The sequence below is a fragment of the Ovis aries genome, chromosome 4 (genome assembly GCF_016772045.2).
Source record: "Ovis aries strain OAR_USU_Benz2616 breed Rambouillet chromosome 4, ARS-UI_Ramb_v3.0, whole genome shotgun sequence".
In the NCBI taxonomy this organism is placed as follows: domain Eukaryota; kingdom Metazoa; phylum Chordata; class Mammalia; order Artiodactyla; family Bovidae; genus Ovis; species Ovis aries.
Genome location: NC_056057.1, coordinates 77,913,041 through 77,940,219, shown reverse-complemented (window position 1 = coordinate 77,940,219; position 27,179 = coordinate 77,913,041). Strand labels below are relative to the sequence as shown.

General features: G+C 55.6%; 1 protein-coding gene across 2 annotated transcripts in view; it reads left to right on the top strand.

Annotated features, from left to right (window-relative positions):
* The first annotated feature begins 7,270 nt into the window (after nt 1-7,270).
* The window catches only part of ADCY1 (adenylate cyclase 1), a 108,046-nt gene continuing 88,137 nt past the window's right edge, over nt 7,271-27,179 (top strand). Inside the window, exons 1-2 of one of the 2 annotated variants that reach the window (XM_027968689.3) lie at nt 7,271-7,963; nt 21,971-22,120. In XM_027968689.3, the coding sequence (XP_027824490.2) occupies nt 7,319-7,963; nt 21,971-22,120 (795 nt within the window). In that variant the 5' untranslated portion in view covers nt 7,271-7,318. The remainder of the gene's footprint in view (nt 7,964-21,970; nt 22,121-27,179) is intronic. The other variant, XM_042248694.2, reaches the window with a different exon arrangement.

Genomic DNA, 27,179 nt, shown 5'->3' with positions numbered 1-27,179 from the left:
CCGGTGAGAGAGGAGATGCATGGGAGGAAGCTATTTCAGGAGTCGGATTCATAGGACTTGGAGGCAGATTGGACATGAGGCGAGGAAGGCAGGCTTGGAGGGAGAGGCTGCTGGGCTCTTTATGGGGATGAGGCGGTGCCTGGAGACTCAGGGAATCCAGAGTGGGTTGGGGTGGGGTCCCACTTACATTTCCTGTGGGTTTAGCTGAGTGCTGTCAACACTGAGTGTGACTCAGAGCTGCAGCTCTTTAACACAGGGAAGGGTCCGCTTAGCCAGACCCCATGGTGGCGAGGAAGGGGCCAGTGGGCAGCATGGCTCTGAACCAGCCTCCACCCTCTGCAAAATGCAAAACAGGGCTGGGAGCTCATCATCCAGATGCCTCAGGCTGCATTTACAGCACTCTAAGTCCCTCCCCTTTACAGGAGATGCAAAATGCATTTAAAAATCCTTCTGGAGTTTTGGTTTTCCTTTTAGTCCCAGATGGCCTTTTCAGCCTCTGGCGCCTATATTTAACCTATTTAATGAGATTTCTTTTCCAGTAATTCCTGAAACTGGTAATCTCTAATTGGGTCAGATTCTCTACCCACAAGCCAGTGATTCTATTTTTAGTGCAAATCCTCAGGCTGAAGCTTCCCTGCCTTTCGGGCGCAGCTGTCAGAGCCGACTCTCCACCGCACACAGCTTATTTCCCACCCCAGCGCCACCCCCCCACAACCGCCCGGCACGTTTCAGGGTGAGCCTTTAGCTCCGCTCCCCTACCTCCCTCCGTCTTCAGCTCGACCCCCTGGGGAGGGTTTATACAAATCCATTTAGTGCCGGTCAGCTTAGGTCCCCTGGGTCACTACAAATAACTGTCGGCAGGCGGCTTTGGGGCAGCGCTGAGCGGGCACCTCTCCTGTCGCCTTCTGTCCCCGTGGTGGATGGTCTGCCAGGAGAGCTGGTACTAAGAGCATTGTTTCAGGAGCTGTCAGGACCCCAGATGTCACCAGGGAATCCATAGGGAATCCCAGCTTTGCCCTCATCACCCCGGGCCCGCCGCTTGGTGTCAGGGTGCATGCCAGGCACTGCCTCTGGGGTGGGTGGTCCTTGTCTGCCCTGACCACCCTGTCCTCACTAACAGCAGAGGTGACCATCAGGACACTGTGTCCCCTCCTTCCTCCTGCTGGACAGAACCACACTCCCGTGAGAACACTTGGCTCCCGGACAGTCACCACCTAGATGGAGAGCTCCCCTCCTTCTCAGAAAACACCACTGCATACCTGCCCAGAATCTAATTTCTTAAAAAAAAAAAAAAAGCAATATAGAGAACACAGGAAGGGGATGCACTTGCTTTGGCTCATGGAGGGAGGTGTGTTAGATTAGGGCAGATGATTTTTCCCTGGAGCACCTGAGTCGGCATGGATAGGGCTTGAATGAATTGCTGTCTGCACCTGAGAGTGGCCACCGTGGCCTGTGTCCCAGGGTCGGTCAGTGGACCTTTTCATCCTACCTGTGCTGATGTCAACCTTCCCAGAGTCATCTGGGCCCTCCCACCCTGCTCGTGGCTGATGTTCACTCCTCAAGAGGCCACTTGTTGTCTCACCAAGATGACACAGAAACTTCACAGGAACCCTGGCTCTGGGCAGTAGAGGAGGTCAGCAAGCCCCATGCCCACCATCGCCTACCACCACCAAGTCTGGATTAATCGTCTAGGCCCCACAGTGTGCTCTGGGCATCAAGAACAATAGCCCACCCTTCTGGGTGCACAGATGTGGTTCACAGAGCCCAGTGTAGCCTGACCCCTCTCTCCCATCACAGGGGTCTTCCGAGGACATATCCTGCTTTCCCGGCAGATGATTGCCACAGGTGCGATCATGTATCTATCTGTGTGATTGCTCGGCCGGCACTCGCCTCTCCCACCAGCCCGGAGTCCTGCTCTGCTTGATGCCAAACCCTAAGTGACAAGGGCAATCGGCGAAAGTGCCTGTCACACCAACGTCCTCCCGCCAGCCGGGTCTCCCTGCAGAAGTGGTGGACACTCAGATGTTATCTGATGCCTTTGCCCCTAGGCTGGCCAGAGTCGCTAGCGCAGAAGTGAGGACGCTGAGTCCCCCGGGATTTGCGAGCCCACCACCCTGGGGAGGCAAGTGGTAGAGGCACTTTGAAGCTACAGTTAGCCCTCTTCCTGCTGGCACTGCAGGGGACAGTGACATGTGAAGGGGAGGCTGGTCATCTGCCTACTGTCATCTATCCACTTGTCCAAGGGCAGCCCCTGCTTGGGCTTGAGGACTTCAGGAGGGGAGCACCTCCCCTGGTGGCCTCCCCGGGCCTCCAAGTTGTGATCCTGGGTCAGCCATCTAGGCGCTCAGCCGGGAGAGTAAAGGGGCCTCTTAGTTTTCAGATTAAAATAAAAGTTTTTTAATTGAGGGATAATTGCTTTATAATATTGGTTTAATTTTTTCCATGCATCAACATGAATTAGCCATAGGTGTACATATGTCCCCTCCCTTTTGTACCTCCCTCCCACCTCCCACCCATTCCCACCCCTCTAGGTTGTTACAGAGAGCCCCAGTTTGAGTTCCCAGAGTCATATAGCAAATTCCCACCGGCTATCTATTTTGCCTATGGTAGTGTAGATGCCTCCATGCTACTCTCTCCATTCATCTCACCCGCTCCTTTATTCCCCATGCCCTTGTCCACAAGACGATTTTCTATGCCTGCATCTCCATTGCTGCCCTGCAAATAGGTTCATCAGTACCATCTTTCTAGATTTCAAATGTATGCGTTAATATACGATATTTGTTTTTCTCTTTCTGACTTACTTCCCTTTGTATAATAGGCTTTAGGTTCATTCCCCTCACTAGAACTGACTCAAGTGTTCAGATTAAGATAGTTGGGGTTGGAGTTCGCCTGCCCCCCTTTGACTGAAGGGTTCCTGAACAGACCCCCTGAACTTTTCTAATCACTGTCCACAAATCATGTCTGTGGGCCTCTCAAGCCTCAGACAAGAAGTCCACCGGAGTGATCTGAGGCAGGCCTGGGAAGGGTGCCTGGCCCTGCTGTCAGGAATGTGCATCCCAGTGTCCTTGGAGGCTGAGCACCCCCAAGCCACCTCGCTGCAGGGCTATTCCACTTTAACGGCTCTCTTTTGAACCTGTCATGTGGGTCATTTGATTAAGAAGCAATGGCTCTGACAAAATTAAATTTGTGGAATGTAGTTTCCTGTTGAACTTTCCTATCTTCGTCCCAAAAAACTTGCATTTCCACAGTGGCTCAGAATCTGTCCACTAGAGGTAGGTCTCTTCCCCACAGACCCACAGGCAGATCTTTGTTCCAAATACAGAGCGGTGTCGTGTGGAATAAGAAACACTTGTCTGCAAGCTAAGTCTCGGCCAAAGTCTGAGGAAGTCCATGGGCTGGCTTAGAGCCACTACCCTGGTAGCGTGGTCTCTGTTCAGAATGCCTGAAACTTATACATTGACCTCAAAGTGTTTGAATGGCCTTTGCCCCATTCCTGTATGCAGGGATCACTGGCCCATGAGGGGCAAAACCCATTTATTTTGTGCTGATGAAGTAAGTGCAGCTTCTGTGGGCATTTGTGCCTCTCTTCCTACCATAACCCTGTGGGCCGGGGGTTGTTACCTACTCCATCTAAGGAGGACACGAGGCACAGAGAGGCTGAGTAACCAGCCCAAAGTCACACAGCTGAGAAGGGTGGTGCTGGGACACCTGCCCAGCTATGTGACTCAGGGTCCACCATCCCTGTGGTGTCTGTGATGCTGAATCTGGCTTCAGGCTGGGTCCACCCTGAATCATACTCACTCATGATCTGAAACTGGATTAGTTTCTGCGAAGTTCAGGGCCGTTGGCCGTTGTGATGCTCAAATGCAAACATACACATGAGATTTGTAAATAATCAAAAATCAGAGGGAGGCCCGGTGGCGTTACTGGTGCAAGAAACACTGCCTGTCTGCCCCCAAGAGATGCGCCAGCTCTCCTTAGGAAAGTGGGGAGAGGACTGAGCAGCGCACCACAGGGGAGAGGAAAACTTTTGTTTGGTGACAAGAAGGTAACCGAATGTCTGTCCTCCCAGGCCAGCAGGACTCAATGTGGCCCACGATGGTGCCCTCTATCTGCTCACCTCTGCTGGGGAGGACGTGCTCCCCAGAACAAAATTTCCCCTGGTGATCTTTGCAACCCCTTTGCTATCTGTCAATATTTACTCTCTGTAACATGGAACATTACCCAAGATAAACCATATGCTAGAGGTATTAGTCTGCTAGGGCCCCATAAGAAAGTATTGCACCCTGGAGGCTTAAACAACAGAAAAGAGATTTGCAAACAATTCTCTCACAGAAGTGGGAGGCCTGAAGTCCAAGATCAAGGTCAGTGGGGAGGGCCATGCTTCCTCTGAAGACCCTGGGGGAGGATCCATTCCCGGGCCTCTCTCCTGACTTCAGGTGCTGCCTTGGCTTGTGGCGGCATCACTCCAGTCTTCACGTGCTATTCTCTGCTTGTGAATCTGTCTCAAATGCCCCCTTGTATAAGGACACCGGTCATATCGGGTTAGGACTCACCCTACTCCAGAATGGCCTCAGCTTAATTGCATCTGTAATAACCTCATTTCCAAATAAGGTCATGTTCAGAGGTACTGCAGGTTAGGACTTCAGAGTATAAATTTGAGGCGGACACATTTCAAGCCATGACACCCAGAGAGAGTACTGGATGTGTGCATTTGACTCTCGGATAATTTCTCCGATAGCCCTGGGTGCAAATTGCCCATGTGAGGTCTTCTCCTTTCCTTCCAGCCAATGGGATGAGACAAGAGGAACCTATGAGCAGTGCACGTCTGTACTGTGATGGTAACAATCTCTCCCATCAGCTGGAGTTAGGGAGCCATAGCCTCCATAGCTCCCACGAAGCTCTGGTGCATCCCCATCTCTGGCCCTGCAGGAGCATCTCCAGGCCTCTGCTTCCTGGTCAACAAGACAAGGGTGATAAACCTTTTCACCAGGATGCCATGAGGCACAAAGGACATGATAGACGTGACAATGACCTGTGAACCATGCCCCGTGGCCCTGGATGCTTTGTCAGGAGGAGCAGTGTGCTGTGTCAGGAGATGCTTTGTGTGTAGCAGCAAACAAAAGGCATGGTGCTATGGCTGAATCTCTTCCCATCGACCCTGTAATACACAGGCTCTGTAGAAAAAGAGTTCATCTTGCCCGTTGAAGTTGTTGGGTGAGGAAGAGTGTGTTACTGATTTGTGAACTTTGTACCCAGATCACTTTATCATACTTCTTGCATTCTTACGTAGCTTGATCCATTTTTGGATATTATTCAGCTTTCTTTTCACAAAGTAATTAAGATATAGAAATATACCACATCATTTAACAAGAGAATCTACTCTTGACACTCAGTACTTAAAAAGAAAAATCTTGCAGGCTTTACTACGTTTTGGGGACCGGTAGAAAACCAGATGATGGAAGATGGGCACTTTGTCAAGTGAGGGGGAGGCAGGAGATCAGATTCCTGGTTCAGTTGCTGCCCTCCCAGAGCTTCCAGATCCATTGGGGTTGGAAACAAATGAACTGATGACCGAACAGAGTGGAGGGTACTAGGGAGAGTAGAAACCAGGATGAGGAAGCAATTGGCTGAGGCAGAGGGAGTCAGGAAGGCTTCACAGAGGAGGTGTCCTGTGTGGGGAGGCCATTTCAGGAGGAGGGACCAGATGGCCACCCCAAATTTGCTGATATGAACAGCTACAGCTGGGAAACAAGGGGTGGAGGTGTTCCTGGCCTAGGCAGAGACTGCGAGGTGCTGTGTTTACAACTATCACAGCTGATACCAGGTTACTTTGGACCTTTTATAAAAATGGCAAGTTCACCTGGCTCAACTAATACTGATTCCAGAAAGATGTGACATACACCTCAAATTTAATTCTTGTGTCCATATAACAGTATATGGTGCAGGGGTTCTCAGCCCTAGAGCCCCTCTAAAACAGACCCATGCCTGAGCCACAGTAGTTTAACCTGTTTGTCTAGAACTGAGCTCAGGGAGGACCCCTTGCAGGGGGCTAGCCTCCTGGTCTCTGTGACTCCCTGGGATCTCCAGTTCCCAGTCCACCCACGTGGTGGTCCACTCATATGAGAAGCAGCAGGGACTGATGGAGCAGACACTGGTTCTACTGGGAGTCCTGATACCTCTCCACATCTCCTGGAGTCAGCTGCTTACTCTGAGATCCTTGTGTGCTAAGAAGGACAGAAGCATGGACCCCCAGGGGCTACTGTGAGCATAATGCAGGTTAAGGCTGGCACAAAGCCTTTTCCTTTAGAGTGAGTGTAAGCAGTGGGTGCCACACACGTGCCATGGCAACAGTCCCCACATTTGTCCTGCTGAAGAAAACATCTCATCACTCCTGTTTCCAGCTTCCACTTAGGGCAAACTGCAGCTTCCCCTTTCCTTTCCCTCTCCCACTCCATCCCTGCACCAAGAGCCTCGCACCAGCTTCCCTAGACTCTATTGCTGTGACTCTGACCTGGCTCCTCCAGCACTCAGGTGGCACTGGCCACGCTACGTGCAGGCCGAACTTCGACTGGGTTTCTGCTTGTCGGATCTCACAACCTGGTCATTGCTTCCACCCCTGCACCCGCTGACAGGGGTGGTAGGAACCAGGACAGGACTTGCCCACAGCCTGCCGTGTGGCGGGCTCTGGGTGTAGAGAGGCTGGGAGGAGGGAGATTCCGCGGGCCACCACCTTCCTCCCTGCCCCCGGGGTCCTAGGGCATCCCCTCACCTCTCAGGGCTCTGGGTATGGGTCTGTGGTCAAGCATGGGCTCCCTTTTGGGCTCCTCTAGAAGAGAGTCACCCGCTTTTATTGGGGGGTTACATTAGACAAGGTAAGCTGCCCCCCTCGGGGGAAACGGTGCAGAATTCCAGCACTTTTAACGCCCCAAGAGACAGCATAGTGCGAGGCGTTGCGCACCAGTGGGGAAACTGAGGCCGGGAGGGGTAGGCTGGGCGCCCAAGGTCAAGCGACTCCTGGGCGGCGGGGTGTACAGATTGTGGAGTTGGGGTGCGGGCCTCGCGCACGCGCGTGGGCCTCGCGCGCCCAGGCCCGCGGCTCCGAGCTCGGCTGTCGCAGCGCGGTCGCGGGAGGACCGCGGCCGGGGCGCGGGCGGCGCCAGTGCGCAGGCGCGGCGGGCGGGAGGGGACGCGCTCGGGGCGCGCGCGCGGGGCAGCCGGCGCCCCAACTCGGCCCGCCGCGCCCCGGCGCCTCGCCGCCCGCCCGCCCGCCCGGCGCCCCGGCCGGCGAGGGGCGCGCCCGCTGCATGGCGCTGGGATGGCGGGGGCGCCGCGCGGCCGAGGCGGCGGCGGAGGCGGAGGCGGCGCCGGCGAGTCTGGGGGCGCCGAGCGGGCGGCGGGGCCGGGCGGCCGGCGCGGGCTGCGGGCGTGCGATGAGGAGTTCGCGTGCCCCGAGCTGGAGGCGCTGTTCCGCGGCTACACGCTGCGGCTGGAGCAGGCGGCGACGCTGAAGGCGCTGGCGGTGCTCAGCCTGCTGGCGGGCGCGCTGGCCCTGGCCGAGCTGCTGGGCGCGCCGGGGCCCGCGCCCGGCCTGGCCAAGGGCTCGCACCCCGTGCACTGCGTGCTATTCCTGGCGCTGCTCGTGGTCACCAACGTCCGCTCGCTGCAGGTGCCCCAGCTGCAGCAGGTCGGCCAGCTCGCCTTGCTCTTCAGCCTCACCTTCGCTCTGCTGTGCTGTCCCTTCGCGCTCGGCGGCCCCGCCGGTGCCCACGCCGGGGCGGCAGCGGTGCCGGCGACAGCCGATCAGGGAGTCTGGCAGCTCCTTTTGGTCACCTTCGTGTCCTATGCCCTGCTGCCCGTGCGCAGCCTGCTGGCCATCGGCTTCGGGCTCGTGGTGGCCGCCTCGCACTTGCTGGTCACAGCTACGTTGGTCCCCGCCAAGCGCCCACGTCTCTGGAGAACGGTAAGTGTCTTCGCGCGCCCTCGATCCGGTCTGGGACACACCTGCTCTCGGGAGGGACTGGGAACGCGGGGAGAAGGGTGCAAATCTACCTACTGGGCAGGTGGAGAGACTGAGGCCCCGAATTGGAAGGGGGACGTTCAAGGTCACTCAGGGAATTGGGGACACATTGAGGGCTGGCACCCTGGGGCCGGACTCTTCCCCGAGTTACAGTCCACAAGCGCTCCTGGATGTGGAGTGTGGAGACCCGAAACTAGCGGGCGTGGAGAGGGCAAGGATTGGCCCAAGGTCACACAGCTGGTGAGCGGCCGCTGAGGCCAGAGCTCTGGTCCGACGCTGTCTGGCTGCAGCCATCCCCACAGATGGACAAAATATAGGTATGAGGAGCCGGCCTGGCAAGCAGGATTGCTGCGGGCTGTGCGCTCAGCCCGGGGCTCCTCTCGCTTGCGCCTGGAGCGCGGAGCGCGTGCTAGGCTCGCAGAGTCCCCCTCCCAACCCTGTCGTCATAGGGGATGTGGGAAGCTGGTAAGGACTTTAGCCCCCTCCAGCCACCCTGGCTCCCATTTGTGGATCCGTTTGGGGTCCTGAAGGACAGGGTTTGCCAAGGTCGCACAGGGCTCTCTCTGGTCCCTCTCGACCTGCTCTGCCTCTGCCGGGATCCAGGCTCTCAGCAGCCTGAACTTTGTCACTCTTTTTCCCCACAGGCAAGATCGTGGTGAGGACCCCATATTGACTGCTTCCTAGGGGCTCCTCCCCAGCCCAAGGACCCCAGAGGTCTTAGGCAGGTGTCTTTCAGCCTGGTGCTTTTCCGTGCAGCCCAGCCCATCCCACCTAGTCTTGGAGGGCCCAAAGGGAGGGTTTTGTTTCTCCCTCTGGCTTTATTTTGGCGGGAGCTTGGTGGGAATCTGATGGGTTGGGGGAGCCCATCTAAAGAGAAAAAGGGGGATGTGAGGAGACAGGGGTGAGGAAGGACAGCTGGACAGAGCTGGCTTTGGGAAGAACAGCTGGGGGTGGGGGAAGTGATGAGAGTCAGATAGCTGGTTCCAGGGCCCCACCAAGGCCCCTCTACACAGGGACCAAAGGAGGTGCCCCTAGACGGTGATGCCCGGAATGCACAGGGTCAGAGGGGCCATGGGACACCCAGGAGTGACACACATTTCAGGGCCCAGAGAGGCCAGTGTGTGGTAGGGGCTGGGGAGGCGGGGGGAGGAGGAGGGAGTATGTGGAAGGGAGCGGGCTGAGAGGGGCTGGTGGGGTGGGGGAACAGAGGAGGAGAAATAGAGGAGAAGGCCAGAGACTGAGAGGAGGCTGAGATAAAGGCAGAAAAACAGGGAAAAGGGCCAGGGGGCTGATTGCCCCCAGGGAGGGGAAGGAAGGAGTGGAGAGGGGAGGGCTCCATTCTCCAGCTGGCCTCCCGCCTTGCATCTTAGGTTTTGAGTGGGGCTTGTTTGACCTTCTCAGGGGGCACTCCTGTATCTTTCCCCCCACAACCCTACTATGTGTTGTGTTTGCTCCCCTCCTCCTCCCAGCAAGGACCACCTCTCTATCCTGACGGGGTGGGGGGGGGCGCGGGTGGCTCAGTGGCCAGGTCAGCTTCAGGTGAGAGGGGCCCTAAGCTACCTGGACAGGCCCCGGCTGAGTTCTGGTGCCCCCAGGGGTTCAGGCAACCGCTTCAATGAAAGGCTGTACTGTTGTCTCCTTTTATAATCGCCAATGTTCTAGGTAGCCTGTAGACATTCCTTTTAGAGAATTAAAAGATTAAGGGATGGAGGGGGAGGCAGGGAGAATCTGTAAAGGTGCCCCAGGCATTCAGAACTCTACCCATCCCCCAGGATAAGATGAGCTACTGTATTTTAGGGAGGAAGGGAGCCCATCCTGGACTTAGGTGAATTCTTAGGGAGCAGACACCTGGGTTTCAGTTGGCTAATGGCTGTGACTTCATGGGCTAAGCAGACCCATCCTTCACTGAGCCTCAGTTTCCTATCCTGTCTTACAGGGCATCACAGCTCACCTTCAGGGCTGTGGTGAAAGTGAAAAAAGTTCACATTGGAAAAACATATTCAGAATCTTGTGCCACTTCTGAATTGCTGCGGCTTCTTTAGAATGTTGGTATTCAAGTCCACCAGTCTGTACAGGTGGTGGTGATATTGACGGACAGATGGAGATGGATGCGGAGAAACATGCGATGATCGGACCGCCTGGTGTCCTAGGGATTCTCCCTTCCAGTGAGAAAATTCTGGGAGTCTGTGAAATCTGTCCTTAGTGAGCTCTGCAACTTGGTGCTTGAGACTGGTGGAGAAGATGGCACCCACATTTGCGAAGCTTGTTGGTTGCTAGTCATGCTTACGCCTCCCTGCCCTCCTGCAGTGCACTCACCTGCTGGCAGTGCCACTCCCACAGGACAGAACCCAGGACAGGCAGGAGGCCTGCAGGACACAGGGCAGAGGCCGAAAGGAGGCAGAAGGGCTGGATGGATGAGCCAGTCTTTGCCGGGGTGCAGTCTTTGCTGCAGATATGCAGCGTGTCATATGCTTGCTGGAGAAAGCCTGTGCTGGGGCCTGAGACCTGGGTTAAAGTGTGGGCTCCTCTGGCCCTCCATAGAGGGGTTCCAAGGGTTTCCTGCAGCAGTCCTGGGCTGCCCTGGTGTGCTTTGGGGCTCTGTAGGGCTCAGGCTAGCCCAGATGCTGGGAGGCAGAGGAGAACACGCAGAAAGCCAGACTGCTGAAATTTGGGGGGCTCGTGCTCCTCCCTTTCCCAGGAAGGTGTGCCTGCTACTGCTTCCCACTGGGGCAGAAAGAGTTTAAGGGAAGTGGCCTTACTCCCCTCTGGCCCAGGACCAAGGCTGGGCCCCATAAATATAGACCGAACAGAGTCCCTTCTGTGTCCCTTGCTTTCAAGGCCCAGTGGTTGTACCTCAGTTACTTTTATTTAACTGGGTGACATGTCAGAACTGAAGGCATCCCATGCAAGAACACCAGAGGCCTGTTCAGAGTCAGCAGTGGTGGGCAGGCTGCAGAGTCCTGGGCTTTTGAGGTGGGGGAAGGAGGGAAGCTGGCAACGCCAGATTTGTCCCTTGCTGACTTACATACTGGAGGTGGCTGTGCTCAGGTACAGGGCGGGGAAGTAGAGTCAAGGGAGTGCCTGTGAAGGTCACTGCCGAAGGTCATTGCCATGGTGGGGGAGGATGGGTGTCTCTGGAGAAGGGTGGCTGGCTCATGGTGCCTGCCCTGCGCCCCAGGTGCCTTGGCTGTGGCAGGTGCAGGAGGCAGAGCCCCAGCTTCCTCCTTGTGCTGCCCCTCTGCTCACAGCTCCCAGAGATGCACTTCTCAGCCAGGTGGGGCAGGGCTGCTGTGTTTTTCAGAAGGGGGACAGTGAGGGTCCACTGCAGGGTGCAATTTGCAGGAAAGGAAAGGAAATATGTTTACTGCCTGAACCAGGAATGGTAACAGAAATCATGGCTGTCCTGGGGAAGTGAGAGCTGGCCAGATTTCCATCCCCAGCCCACCCTCTCCACCCCTCACCTTGTAGTGTGGCCTGAGCCCTTGAGGAGCTCGGAGTGCTGGCAGGTGGAGCCACATGACTGCTCTCAGCACCTCCGCATGTGCTGGCGGTGCTGGCGGTGCTGGTTGCCACACAGGCTTTGGCAACCCATGCCTCTTGCCCCTGTGTCTCCTACTCCTCCTTCAAGGCAGGCCTCTGGGGCATCTGTCAGGACCTATGTCCCTCCCTCAGCCTAGCCCCTCCTCAGGAGCCCCCCACCCCAGTTCTCCTCTGCCCCACTGGCTGGCCCTCTTCCCCTCTTTGTTTAGTTACTAAGTTGTGTCTAACTCTTTGCGACCCCATGGACTGTAGCCCACCAGGCTCCTCTGTCCATGGGATTTTCCAGGCAAGAATACTGGAGTGGGTTGCCATTTTCTTCTCCAGGGGATCTTCCCAATCCAAGGATCGAACTCATGTCTCCTGCATTGGCGGGTGGATTCTTTACCACTGAGCCACCAGGGAATCCCTCTTTCCCTCTGGTCCCCTGCAGACTCTTTGCACTCCCTGCACTGGACCCTCTCCTGACCGCCTGTGCAGCCCTGCCGCACAGCTGGCCCCTCAGCCGAGCATTGCCCCTTCTCCTCTGGCTGGACTCTTTCCCAGGTGGGGCCCCTCTTCCTGCTCCCCTAACCAGCCTTCTGACCATCGCCACCAATACCTCCCTCTCCCCCGACCCCTACCCTGACTGGATTCTGTCACCTGTTTGTTCACCTGCCTTGGCTGAGCCGAGTAGGGAGGGAGGAGGCGGCTCCCCTGGCACAGGCTTGTCCTGGGCTGGACACTCCTCCCCCAGGCCTCCGGCTGCTGGGCAGGGCACAGCACTGGCTTCCCATCCCCTGCATCTTTCAGCCTAGGCAGTTTCCAGTGTCTCTTTTAGGCCTGCAGGTTCATGTCCGTGGGCATCCAATTGGAAACTCCTGAGTCCTTGGAACCTGGGCTCCCAGCCCTCTTGTCTGATGGGCAGTTCCCTCCCTAAACCTGGTCTGTTTCCATCACAGCTGTGTCATCCTCTCGCTCGGCAGCCAGCTCCCACAGTAAGAAGTACCTAGAGTTGCCGACACCAGGGCAGCAGGAACTAGGGAGGTAGGGCCCGGGTGGGGAGACCATCCTGCATCAGAGTGAGGGTTCCCACCTGCTCCCCCTCCGGGCAGTCCTGGGGGTCCCAGGCTTTCCTCTGCTGCCATGGATCCCCAGACTGTCCATGTGCTAGAGTCTGGCCCCCTGGGTGGACTCAGTGGAAGGGCTGGGGACCACTGGAGCAGACACAGCTGTGAAGCCTCTGCAGCTTCTCAGGCTGTGGCACCTTCTCTAGATGGTTCTGGGTCCACACTTGGGTGCCAGGTGCTGAGCCAGGGGACAGGACTGCCTGCCCTCCAGGAAGTTGGTCTTTGGGGACCCTGATCAACCACTGGAACTGCAGTCTGTGCTGGGGGGAGTGTGTGTGACCTTCGGAGAAGAATAAAGGGGACAAGGCAGAGGGAGGGCTCAGGCCTCCCTCCTGGGGACAGAATACTCCAAGGTCCTGGACAGATGAGGCCAAGAGGCTGCTGGGTTCTGGGGCTGCAGGCAGCTGGCTGAGGGAACGAGCTGGTCACCATGGGGCCAGCGAGGCGGGTGTGGAGGAAAGGGCAGGTGTGGGGGAAGCCCTGGTGTTTGGGCCACACAGAATGTTTTCAGGCCTTCCTTAAGCGGGTCCTGTGGGAAACGTCCCCACCCACTGCCCTTTCCATGAGCTCCCTCCCAGTGGTTCTGGGTTGCTGCCCTTCTCTCCTCACGTCTGCGATGTCCAGAGGGCCAGGTTGATGGGCCAGCTGCTCTGTGTTGCAAACTTGAAGCCCAGAAATGTCCTTGGGCCATTTCCTGACTCAGATGGTGGCGGGTGGGCTTACAGAGTGGGTGGGGTGGGAACTCCCTGCACCCAGGGGCTCCACTCCAAGCTGTGTAGCTGAGGGCGGGGCCCTTACCCTGTGCATCCCTTTCCTCCGAGGTCATGCCTGTGGTTGTGCAGGTACAGGTGGCCCCCGGGGACTGTGCCATCCCCACAGCGTGGGGCTGGCACTCAGTGAGGTGGAAGCCATCTCCTGTCATGCACTCATACACGAGCACTCACACACACACACAGACACACACCCTTGCACACTCACACAGGAATGCATGCACCCACATGCAGACTCACATACAGGCACACGCTCACACACTGCACTGATTATTTCCCATTTCCTGGGTAGATGTGTTTTCCCCAAGGAAAATGGGGTCTGGGGCCCTCCAGCCCCTCGACCTCAGAGGCCAGACCTTGGAGTGAGACCGGGCCCCAGGCTGCATCCAGATGGGGAGGCTTGGTGAGGGAGGCCATGCATGTAGGCCTGAGAGCCATGGGGTGACAAGGACCAGGATCCCCAACTGTCTGGGCCCCTCTCCCCGCTGTCTGCTCTGTGAGTTTCGGCAGGGCAGGTTGGGCTTCCTTGTGCACACATCCGTGTGTGGGGCGTGGCATGAGAATGACACTCACTGCCCTCACTGCCCCAGTGCAGGCTGCCCCTCACTGCTGCGTCTGTGTCCCTCCTGTCCTCGTCCTCCCTAGGCCCTGCTTTTTCCCCTGCATCTCCCGACCCTGCCTTCCTGGATTGGAGGGTGGCGGGATCTGCTTTGATACCCGAGCTGCTGGTGTTCACTTTGCCTCCAGCTGAGGGAGAGCTTCTTGACTCCTGGGTCTCTGGGTGGGGCTGTGCAGGGCATGGACGCAGCTCTGGGGGTGGGGCTTGAGTGTGTACATGTGTGCATGAATGTGGGCACAAGTGAGTGCACATGTGTAATGTGTGTGGATCTGTGTGGGCGTGTAGTTGCCTGTGTGTACACCTGTGCATGCGTCCTCCCGTACAGGAATGTGAGTGTGTTCATGTGTGCGTGTGCATGTATTGATAGCATCCAGAGGCCCAAGTCCCACCCCAGACCTACAGAGTCTGGGTCCCTGGGTTTGAGGCCACCCACTGTTCTTCCAGAATCGAGCACCCACCTTGTGCCAGGCTTGGTGTAGGGTGTGTGGTCTGAGGGCCCACAGTCCGTGCACAGGGATGGAGAGCAGGGCCATTGTGTGTGTAGGTCTGGAGTCAGGGACACTTGCTGAAATGGGCAGTGTAGCTAAGAGGGGGCAGGCCAGGGGTCATGGTCCATAGTGATCCTGTGGGCAGTGGGGCTGCTACAGGCCCAGACCAGGGTGTCCTGCTATTCTCCTGAGGGGTGACCCGGTGAGGGGGTGCCCAGGTGAGGGGGTGCCCAGGTGAGATGTCCAAGTGAGGGATCCAGGATGCCCACTGAGGCACTAGAGTGTAGGGGAACAGGTCGCCTGCCCCGATGAGTAACCTGGGTGCAAGGGGATAGGATGCCAGTTAGGGACCCTGGGGATGGAACTCCCACCCATGATGCCTCAGGGGCTCTGGACAGCTGGGTGCCCCCTCTTGCCATCCATGCTCTCAGAGGGGAAGTCCTCCTCAGCGCCAAATTCCCAATCTGAGGGCAGCTTTGTGTTATGACTCTGAAGTACAGAGTAGCTCTACAGAGCTCAGCTTTCCCTGTGCTGAAGTAGACCCTGACCTTCGGGAGCACAGCTTCCTCCACTGGGTGGATGGGCCTTACTGCTCATGCAGCAGCTCGTCTGGGGCCCAAGGCACCACGTGCCCAGGCTGGACATCAGATGCCACACACTGGACAAGGAGGATGGCCAGCTACAGAAGGGCCTGGCTGCTCCAACCCGGGCCAGGCCTGGGATCCTGGCCCTGTGGTCAGCCTTCCTGTGTGACCTGTCATCCCATGCAACGTCCCCCTACCGCCTTTCTCAGCAGCTGCCCAACGAGCTCCTGGGAGACTGCAGCCTGGGTGCCTCCCGTGTCTGCACTGGCAGCTTCATGCCGCATCTGAGCATCTAAGTGAGGTGTCTGCTCTGGGACTCTCTGTCCACTGCTGCTGGGAGAACTGGCTTGTGAGCATTGGTGGTCAGGGTGGAGGGTGCTCACTGAGAGCCTCGTGCTGGAGTGGTGTGCTGAGTGATGACCTTCTCTGAAAGAGTGTGTTTTTCTTGGTGCCTTTGCCTGGTTTCCTTATGTGAGAAATGCTGTCATGTTAAAGGAGTGTGTTGCCTTCTGAATCATCCGTGGCCAAAGGGATCTGAAATATGTGCTCTTTGAACTTGTTTTGCAAGATGGCTGCTTTTCCAAACATACTCGTCCTGCTCTATGGATGAAAAGCTCAGTGAGCACATTTGGGGAGTCACTGGTGTAGCCTACGGATTTGGAAATATCTCTGCTACTTTATTGTAAAGCAGGTCTTTATCTGCAGGAATCACAAGTGGTTCCTGGGCCCTCACCATGTCCCTGGAGGACCCTGTGCAGATCCATTCCTGAAGTCCAGTTTGTTCAAGGGTCAGAAATGAGCAGTGAGGTGAGAGCCTCTGTGTGGCTAGAGGCGGTGTGTGACCCAGCCCATGTGTGCACACTTCTGTGAACTGTGTCCCCCCACCCCACCCCGCCCCACCATGCCTGGCTCCCACCAGCTCAGCATGCCCCAGAAGCCACGTCACTCCAGACACTGGGACACACTGATGCCGTGCCTCTGTTGGTCGTGGAAATGCTGGGATCCCTCCCCACTGCCCGTCTGATGACAGATGCGAGAGTTGGGCTGCAGTCTTATCAGGTCTTGTCTGAGGCAACCTGGAGAGAGGTTGGGCAGTGCCCCTGGCAGTGCAGGTGTCTCCTTGCACCTCCCTTTGCCCCTTTCCAGGGCTGTGCCAGGGCCAGGCCACCTCCCCACCCACATGCCCTCAGTTACTCATTCAACAAACACCAGAGCACCTGCTATATTATGAGACGTTCCCGGATCTGTCGTGGACCTGACAGACTGAGGCCCCTCGAGAGGCAGCAGCAGGGGAGGTGACAAATGAGTTAATAATATAATGTATTGGAAGATAGTAACTGCTGAAAGCAACAGAGGGAAAGAAGTGGAAACGGTCAGCAGGAGAATCCGGAAGCCGAGGTGGAAGAGTGTGCACTTTTAGCCAGGGGTCAGGTAAGTGGTTTTCGTAAGGTGACATTTGAGTGGAGCCCCTGCAGGTCAGGAGTGCATCAGGCACTGTGTGGGAAGGAGGTTCCTGTCCAGGAATGCAAGACAGAGGCCCCAAGCAAAGTGGGCCAGGCCAGGGGTACATGAAGAGGACAGGCTGTAGGGTATGAGCCACAGAGAGTTTTGGGCCCAGGGAGACTCAGGACTAGGGATTTACAGCAGAGGACTGTCCAGGAGCCTCAAGGACCAGGAAGGGCACAGGCTTGGGTTAGGAGGCAGCTTGGCAACCAAGCGACGGATGGCAGGGAGAGCAGTCAGGGGCCCCTGTGTTGGAGATAGAGCCGGTGGGATTTGCTGGTGGTGGAAAAGGGCTGTGGCCTGAGAGGTTTCCAGGGGCCTGGATCAACTGAGGTGGAAGAGGCTGCTGGGGTGAGTGCTGGGTGTCACCAGGGCCTGTCCCAAGCAGGCTTGAACAGACACCCAGGAGGAGACACGCATGGACAGGGGAGGGGGACGGCTGGCTAGGCCAAGCTGAAGGTGTCGGTTTCGGGGTCTTTGGTGCAGGGATGGGCTCCCAAGTGGAGTGAGGCTGAGATACCACAAGGGGTGGAGTTTGGGGTAGAGAGGGGTCCAGATGTGAAGCTTGGACCAGAGGATGCTGGGGAGGGCGCCTATGGAGGGGAGCTCACGGCCTGAGCAGGGTGGGCTGGACACTGGGACCTGAGCCTGGGTTCGGGATGTGAAGGTGGTCCTGACCTGGTCACAGACCACCCAGGACAGCTGCAGAAGGGACGGAGGCTGGAACTCCACGGGGCCTTTCCAAGAGTTTTGCTGAAAGGGGAGAAAACTGGGCAGGCCCAGGAGAAGAAGAGGAGTCTCATTTTCAGGAGAAAGACGTTGTCCTGAGTTTGAGAGCAGTAGGTCCCAGCTGGAGGGTAGAGGGGACCCTGGGGGCATGGGCGTGGGAGTGGCTGGGCCGGGCAGAGAGAGGGCCCCGGGGGAGGGGGCACAGGTGAGGATTGGGATGGAGAAGCTCTCTGGGCTGCTGGTGTGGGGTGGTGCACTCACTCCTAGGAGATGGCCGGGTGGGCAGGCCCAGGCATTTCCTCCAGCAGTGTGTGTGGAGCTGGATTGGACCAGCCTCGCGTTTCCAGAGTGTGAGGGGCAGGAGAGTGTCCTGCTGGGCCATGGAGTTTCAGCTGGAGAAGAAGAGAGCTCTAAGGGCAAGCCTTCCAGGGGTGAGAAAGGTGCAGATGGGGTTCCTGGCAGGGCCCAGGCATCCAGGGTGCGTGGCCTGCAGGGGGTCCTGGGCGGCCTGGATGCTGAGACCAGATATGCGGGGGAGGTGCCCTGAGGCCAGGAGTGAGGGCTTACAGGGAGCCCGGGTGGTGGGGCTGCTGGGTGTGCCCTGCCCGCTGCAGCTGGGGGCCCTGCCCTTCCTCAGGGGCCCTGTGTCTGTAGAGTGAGGATGCTGGTGGGGGTGGCAAGGACCTGTCAGTCCCAGGAGGCGTGTTCCAGGCTGTGTGGTACTCAGCCTCCACCCCAGTGCGGACCCTTCCCCAAGTGCAGAAGCCTCAGCCTGGCTCCCTGGCCCGGCAACTACTGCTGCCAGTGTGAACCAGCGCCCCCTTCAGGCCACACCTGCCAGCAGGTGACCTCTGGGCTTCTCTCTGCCTTGTCACCCTCCTCCCTGGTCACGGATTAGGTAGCCAGTCTTGAAACTTCTCTGTGCCCTGTGGGGCAGGACCTGGGCCTCTTGTCACTGCTGTGCCTGTCACCTTGGCCATCGTGGGGTGTGGGGATTGAGTAGAGGCAGGGAGGCAGGTTGCTGGGGGCTCTAGCATCATGTGGATGGCCTCCTCCTTTGATTTCCTGGGGGAAGATCGGCAGGTTTGTGAATGTGAATGCAGAGCCTCGGGCAGGGGAGACTCCCTATCTCTGCTCCACTCTGCCTGCTAGACTCCAGTTCTGGGGCAGGCCATGGGGCTCTTCTTTGTGTGAGGGGCTCAGATGGTGTTGGCAGGGCAGACAGGTGCAACCAGCTGGGCCCTGGTGTCCCTGGGGGATCACTGTGGCCACAGAGTAAAGGGAAGGTGTGAGGAAGGTGGGTGTAGAGGGGGTGACAAGGTGACCCAGCTCACCCCCACTCTGCTACTGATTTTTCGCTTGACCAGATTGCCCAGCCTCTGCCAGCCCTTCTGCCCGTTGGCCCACACCTCTCTGCCCAGACCTCACTGGGGACCTCCACTTCCCCCTGTTTCTGCCACAGGCCACCTGAAAAGCCTTGTCTTCCAGGCTCAGGTGTGGCCTGCCGCTTCGTGCACCCTGTACCCAGCTGACCCTGGGTGCCTGGCCCCTCAGTTGGACTTTTTGTCCCCTACCTGGCAGTGACGGCTGAGGGCTTCACTGCAGGGGTGCTGGGCTGGACAGTGTCTCAGAAGAGGCATCCTGTGTGTTATCTCGTCTCCATGTTCAGAACCTTAAATCGAGGCTAGGATGGCATGCAGAAGCCATGAATGATTAAGGGTCTACTGGGAGATGAGTGTTTTGTGCAAAGACTCACTGTTGTTTAAATTTTTAGAAACCTGTCCAGCACTGTACCTGTGAGTGTTTTAAATACACTTAGTATGTGTTTAAATATTGATTCTGCCCGCCTGCCTGCTAAGTCGCTTCAGTCATGTCCAACTCTTTGCGACCCTATGGACGGTAGCCCACCAGGCTTCTCTGTCCATTGGATTCTCCAGGCAAGAATACTGGAGTGGGTTGCCATGCACTTGTGCCATGCACAACCCTGAAGGTTGTCCCCTTCAGGGGATCTTCTTGACCCAGGGATCGAACCTATGCCTCTTATGTCTCCTACATTGGCAGGCGGATTCTTTACCACTGGCGCCACCTGGGAAGACCAAGTATTGATTCTACCAATGTGCAATGTGTTGTTTCCTATACGCTAGTCTTCCTGGTGCCACCAGAAAAGTGCCTTCATCAACAGACTGGCATGAACTTGTCCCAGATACAGCAGGTGGTCCTTTAGACACAGAAAACACTGTCTGGAACGGGGGCCCAGTGCAGCTGCCCTGGGTGCACCAGTGCTGGCCACCAGGCCTGAGACTGACTGGCACTGGCCTTGGAGAAGCACGTGTGTTCCAGTCCTGCACCTGGTTAAAGCATGATGCTCCAGCTAGGGGGGCACTCAGATTTGCAGGTGTTCAGGGTCACAGTGAGGGTGATCAGGGTCACATGCAGGATCACAGGGAGATGATGAGGTCATGGGGATGTCCAGACCTGACTAGGAGATGGTCAGGTCCCATGGAGATAATCAGGGTCACAGGGAGATGATCAGGTTCACATGAAGTTGCTCAGGTCATATAGTGTTGTCCAGGGTCACATGGAGATGGTCAGGTCACAATGCGACATTCCAGGTAATGGCAGGCACCATTTTTATTGGACTTTCGGCTGTTCTCTTAGCCTTCTCTCAGGATGGCCGTCCCTCTTTCTTGGGGGGCAGAGGTAGGATCCAGGAGGTGATTTGCAGGAGAGTATTTTGTACACAGTCCTTGTTAGGTGTAAGCGTGTGTCCATCCTCTGCCAAGTGTAAGTGGACAGGTTGTCCCTGTTGAGTTTGCCCGGGGCTAACTCCCCTGCTGGGGGTTTAGGGAGATGACCATTGGGTGCTGGGGTCCTGTGGATTCCAGTTGCTTGGCCTGTCTCCCTGTGTCCTCCTGTGAACAGTTTCCGTGTCTCTAGATGGATGTTACTACCAGCTGCGCCCTCCCTGTCCTTGTCCCTCAACTCTCCCTGTTCGGGCCACCTTGCCCGTCCGTCACTGCCTGGACTCTGGCAGGTGTCCTCTGATTGTGGACTGATGTCCCATCTGTGTTTATTTGTCCTGTGTAGTCGTGTGTGACATCAGTCCTGGGTGGGGAGTAGTTCAGGTTAATCCATGAGGATCGGTGACACTCAGAACCTGCAGGAAATGCTGGAGTTTAATCAAACATAAAATCATCCATTTTTACAGTGACTATGATGGAGGTGGGTGGGTGCAGTGGTTTTATAAACACTGCAGCCTCACAGGGAGGTGGGTGGGTGCTCTTTCTCTCTCAGTGGCCTGGGGGCTCCAGGGGGATGTGCTGGGGTTCTGCTGGTCCATGGAGGCACCTCTGTCTGGCCCTGGGCCCTGTGGCCATGAGAGGTAGGTACAGGTCAGCTGAGGAGGCTGAGCAGGGGACACGGGGTCTGATCCTTCCCCAGCCCTGCCACTCTGTGCGGTGTGACCATCATCTGTTGTGGGTTCCTATGAAGTCCCGCGAGCTCAGTCCTGGGCAGTCTGGACTGGACTTGCGATTAGGCAGGTGAAAGCAGGAAGTGGTCAGACTCTGCGGTCCTCAGACTTCCTGCCTTAACTCCCAGGCTGGGCAGAAGCTGCCCTGAAAGGGTCCTTCCGGGCCGGGTCCCTTTCTGGCTTCTTGTCTGTTGACGCGGAGTGAGAACTGGAGCCATCAGAGGCTCTGGACGCTGCATTTTCTTCATATGCACAAAAGTTTGCTTCGTACCCAAATGCCATTCTTTCTTTTTGGTTTTTAATCAGCTCGCCTTCGCTGCTTTTCTCCAGAGCTTTCCATGCTGCCTTTATGGGAATAACCACTCTCTTCACCTTTGATACTTCCGGGTATAGTGTTTCCTTGGGCTGTTGTGATGAAGTGCCCAGACTGGGCGGCTTAGACAGCAGGCTCTACTTCTGAGTTCTGGAGACCGGTCTTTCGTGAGGCCTCTCTCTGGCTTGTTGACGGCCGTCTTCCTCGTACAGCCATCCCTCAGTATGTGTCTGTGTCCTCATCTCCTCTGATAGGGACGCCAGTCATGTTGGATTGCTGTGGATATTGTTTAGTCACTAAGTTGTATCTGACTGTTTTGTGACCCCGTGGACTGTAGCCCCCAGGCTCCTCTGTCCATGGGATTCTCAGACAAGCATACTGGAGTGGGCTGCCATTCCTTCCTCCAGGGCACCTTCCTGACCCAGGGATCGTGCGTGTCTCCTGCATTGAAGGCGGATTCTTTACCACTGAGCCACCAGGGAAGCTCCCCGTGATGGATTAGGGCTGCCCTAATGGCCTCACTTTCTCTTGATTACTTCTTGAAAGACCCTGTCTCCAAGTATAGCCCCTCTCTGGGGGACTGGGGGTCAGGACTTCCATGTGAACTTTAGGGGGTGCACCTTGCATCCTTGCCCACTATTCCATTACATGACAAGCTCGTAGCACAGATGACCCCTCAGAGGGTGCGGGATGAGGCCTGGCTGTGGCCACATGAGGCTGGCTCTGGCTGGCGTGGTCATTTCACAGGCTGGTGGTTGCAGGGCGTGGAGGAGCCTCTGCGAGCCAGGCCCCTGGTGCAGTTCTCTGCATTGTTCTCTCCCCCCAGCTGGGTGCCAACGCTCTGCTCTTCCTTGGTGTGAACATGTATGGTGTCTTCGTGAGGATCCTGGCTGAGCGCGCCCAGAGGAAGGCCTTCCTACAGGCCCGGAACTGCATTGAGGACCGGCTGAGGCTGGAGGACGAGAATGAGAAGCAGGTCAGTGCCCAGGGCCTCACCCAGAGGGGCGTGGGGTGCCTGGGGTCGGGGGATGGAGCCTCACAGTCTTCTACGCCGAGGGCTCTGGGAGTGGGGCCAGCCTGACTCGCCTGAGAGTCGGATAGGGGTCTCAGGCCCCCACTGGCTCCTGTGCCTCTGTGGGCCAGCTCCCTCAGTCTGTTGGGAAAGAGAGGACAGTTGTCGGGGGCACTATGGGAGTGAAGGCAGAAGAACTGCCATCTGTGGCCTCAGTTTACCTGCTGGTGTTATGTGGTACAGGACTATGGAGGAGATGCCTGGGAGCCTTTGCAGGCCTTAAGTGGAGGCAGAGGAGAGCTGGGCTTGGTACCTCTGGAAGGGCTGAGTTGTTAGGAAGTGGGGGTCACGGTGGCAGCCCCACAGCTGAGCTTGGCTGAGGCTGCAGAGCACCCTGCCCGGCTCCTGCCAGCCCCGGGGGCAGTGGCACTGTACCCTGTGATCTAAAGGCTTGGAGGGAGTCGGGCTGGGTCCCCCCCGCCCCAGCCACTGTCAGCTGCATGTCCTGGGCTCACTCCCGCAGTGATGTTTCCTCTGCTGCTGTCCTGGGACCACCAGGCTTCTCTGAGCGCTCTGGGTGAGGCCTTCAGCTAGGAGCCCCCAGACCGCTGGGCTTTATGAAAGTGCAGAGGCTTGTTTTCCTGGGGTGGGATGGATGGGATGGGTTTATAAATGAGATGCTATTATTATGGTAAATATAAGGCATGAAGTACTGACTGTACATTTAAAAATGTACACGTTTCTATTTATAGGTATTGTAACGATGCCTAGTATTTACAGTAAAAGTTGGATATCATTTAAAAGTAGATGGCTTATGTATATTTGGATTGTGTGTAGATCCGTGGGTGGCTTTGTCTGTGAGTGGTGTATGGGTGTGGGAGCTACTTGTCTGTGAGGAAATGTGCACACGTGTGATGTGCACGTGTGCACGTGTGTGTTTTGTGTGCACATGTGTGTGTGGATTTGTAGTTCTGTACACATGTGTATTAGATATGTGGGGCATGTGTGCAAACGTATATAGGCGTATATGTGCTCATGTTAGTGTGTGGGCATATCCACGTATGTGGATTTGCATTCTTGTGGATTTTGTGTGCATGCCTGTATGTCTGTGTCCACTTGTCCACGTGTGTATGGTTGTGGATATGTGTGCATTTTTGTGGATGTGCACATGTGGATGTGTGTATATGTGTGCACACACGTGTATACTTGTGCATGCTCAAGTATAAGGAGTGTATCTTCTGGGGCTGTGCCCTGAACGTTTTTCCAGACCAGCATCATTAGCACTAATGTGGAGTCTTTGTTGCTTAGAGGGCCTTGAACTTGGTGTCTTTACCTTTATCACGTCCAAGAGATCCCAACAGTGAGTCTTCAGAGTTCTCTCCCCTTAAATACATCTGCTGAAGTGCTGGAAAGATCGATGTGGGGGCCATTCTTGTGTGGATGAATCTGAATCTTCCTTTGCATTCCCTCTGTTTTCCCTCTTCTCCACCTCCTTTCAAATGTCTTCCTTTCCCACATTTTCTAATTAAAAAAATTATTTGTCTTTATTGCTGTACAATTGATTTATAATGTTCTGTTAGTTTCAGGTATATAGCAGAGTGATTCAGTTATACATATATATATATATATTTTCAAAAAATTCTTTTCACTTAGAGATTATTACAGAATAGAGCTCCCTGTGCTGTATAGTAGGTCCTTGTTGGTTATCTATTTTATATATAGTAGTGTGTATATGTTAATCTCAGACTCCTAATTTATGCATCCCCCCTTTCCCCTTTGGTAACCATAAGCTTGTTTTCTCTGTCTGTGAGTCTGTTTTTAAGTTCATTTGTATCATTTTTTTAAAGATTCCACATATAAGCTATATCATTTGATATTTGCCTTTCTCTGTCTGGCTTACTTTGCTTAGGACGATAATCTCTAGGTCCATCTATGTTGCTACCTATGGTATTATTTCATTCTTTTTAATTGCTGAGTAATATTCCATTGTCTAAGTGTAGCACATCCTCTTTATCCATTCATCTGTCTGTGGACACTTAGGTTGCTTCCATGTCTTGGCTGTTGGAAACAGTGTTGCAGTGAACGCTGGGGTGCATGTACTTTTTAGAATTATGGTTTTCTCTGAACTTACTTTCTCTGATTTTGTCTTCATTTCTTTTCTTACTCTTGCCACCTTTCCTACAGACTACCTAGCTTCCACCCTTAAAACGTGTTCAAATGCTTGATGCGCCCTCTGTCTCTCGGTGGGTCCTGCCTGTCAATGGTGAGGATGCTGGCTGCACATGTGGGTTCTGCAAATGTGTTTCTCCCCCCGTGCCCACATTCCTGCCCTGGGAACACAGTGGCTGAGCAATCTCTCCTGCTCGCGTGGAGCAGTTGCCAGTCCAGCCTCTGCTGCCGTTAATATGTCATTTCTCTGCAGCTCTGAGAGCAAGGGTTTATTTTCTCAGTCCTACAGCTGAGGAAACCCAGACTAGCGGAGGCTCAGAGACTCGTCTGAGTTCTAATAGCAGGCCTGATGTTCTTAAGCAGGAAATCTACAAAATGGTAAATGTCACCCAGTCCTGTCAACCCAGCTGAACGCTCCGTATTTTCAAGCCATTGTCCTTATGCACGTTCTCTCCCCATGTCATTGTCATTTTGGTGTGTACACAATTTTATTTCTGCATTTTGACTTATTTCCCATAGGTGTATCCAGCCGGTGCTCTAAAGGTAATGGAAAACAGCTGCTGCTTCCTGTGTGCATGTCTGGCATCTGACATTTAGATACTATGTTTTAAAAAATGTTTCTTTTTTATAAGCATCTTTATTCATATAAACTTGAAATATCTTTGGTTATATCCTCAAGAGTGCAAATAGGATGTTATTTCTCTCCCTGGGTCCTGGGCATTTTCCAAAACATGTTGTGCTTCATTTTATCTTTATAAGTAATAATTAGTTACACTGGGCTCTGGGGAGCAGTGGTTGAGTAGGGTCCTGGGGCCAACAGAGCCAGCCTCGCAGGGAGCCTGTCAGAAATACAGATTCTCAGGCCTGCCCAGTCCCATGGGTGGGAAAGCTGGGGTGGGCCCAGCAATCGGGGTTCTGGTGTGTATTCCCATTGTGGCTTGTGACGCACTTTTCCCCTCCCTCCCCCATCTCCCCGCTTCCTGTTAGAACGCGGTTCCTCCCATTTATTCAGATGCTGGCTACTAATGCCGTGGCCACTTCTCCATGTGTGCTCCCCATTTGTAATTCTGTGTGGAGTGCATGTTCTAATCCTTTGCCCGCTCATGCTCTGACTTTCCTGTGGGTTTGAACGAGCCTCTCACTAGAGAAAGGCTGGCACTTCATCTGAAGGGATCCCGTGTTGCCCAAGCCTGTTCCTCTAGCTCTGCTTTTCTTTGTGTAAAAACTCAGTCTTTCATGTTTTCCAACGTATCAGTCATCCTCCGGTGGTTTCATCTATTGCTGCGGAGCTGAGCACACGGAATGTGGAAGTGAGTGAGGATGGGTCATCCCCATGAGTTCCCCTGGCTGGTCCTGCGAGGAGGCGAGGCAGCATCCTGACTCGTTCTGTGTTTCCGATTGGAACCGGCGGGTAGTATCACAGGACAGCTGTCTCCCTGGGCAGCCTTGTACCCGGCACTCAGGTTACTCCCTGCCTCTGGTTTGCCTGACTGTTTTTAGCTCAGGGAGCCTTGTCTCTTTGGGTGGCAGAAGGGAAACCCTCGAGCTCACATGGGGCTCAGGCACCCCTTCGGGCTCTCAAGCACCCGTAGGCACTCGATACATCAAAGCCTGCCCGGGACCACCTGGGCAGGGGAGCCAGGGGAGCCTGCAGGTGGCCAGCCACCTCTGCCCAACTCATGCCTCTGTGTCAGTGTGAAAACGGCAGCCCCCTGAGTTGCAGGTGAGGGGTGCCCCAGCCATATGGGCTTGTCATCTGTCTGTGTTTTCATGTCTCAGCTCAAGTTGTAGAGCAGTCCAGTTCCATAGCTGCTTCTAGAGTCTTCTCCAGGCCCTGACCCCATCAGGCAGCACCCAGGGAGATGTGGGGGGACGTTGGTGGGTGCAGCCAGTTTTGTGGAGGCAATGCTGGGGGTGCACCCCAGTTCTGGAGGGGTCACTGGGGTATCTGGCTCCAGAGTGACCCCTGTGTGACAGCAGGTATGCCCCTATCAGCCTCTGCAGGAGGTGGGGTGACATTGCGCTGGGGCTGGAGGGATGGGAGTGGGGTCCTTGAACGAGGCCGAGTTGGGGAGGAGCTTGAGCACAGAGGCCGAGCTGGAGAGGGAGGCTGGGCTTTGCACTCTGTGGAAGGACGTGCATGAACATGTGACCATGTGCATGTGACGTGGGGCCTCTGATGTGTTCGAGCAGGCCAGACAGTTGGTCAGATGCAGGTTTGTGGGGGTCGGTGTGGAGGCAGGACTTGGAGGCAGGTGGGGGGCAGATACTCTAGAAGTTGGTGGGTTGTTCTTTCCTCTCTTCCAGGGTGAGTGTCCTCCTGGAGGTATCGCAGTTGGAGTCTTTGAGAGACAGGCAGGAGAAGGTTGTGCTTCGTGGCTTGAAGCAGATGTTTCTGCTGAGCCCCAGCAGATGTCTTCTCCCTGGGATGTACCCACTCTACACAAATCTGCCGCCAACATTGTTCTTGCCCATGTTGATCGATTACTTTCTATTGTAGTTGGTTTATAGGGGCTTCCCTGGTGGCTCAGTGATAAAGAATCTCCTGTTAATTCAGGAGACATGGGTTCGATCCCTGGTCTAGGAAGATCCACTGGCGGAGGAAATGGCAACCCACTGCAGTATTCTTGCCTGGAGAATTCTGTGGACACAGGAACCTGGCAGGCTACAGTCCATAGGGTCGCAAAGAGTCGGACACGACTGAGTGACTTAAGTGCACATATTGGTTTACAATACCGTGTTATAACAGTTTCAGCAAAGTGATTTAGTTGTGCAGGTTTCAGGGTGCAATTCATCACAACCCCTGGGGAGAGCCTCTGACTGTCAGAGGGAAGGATGCCACTGTGAGCTCTCA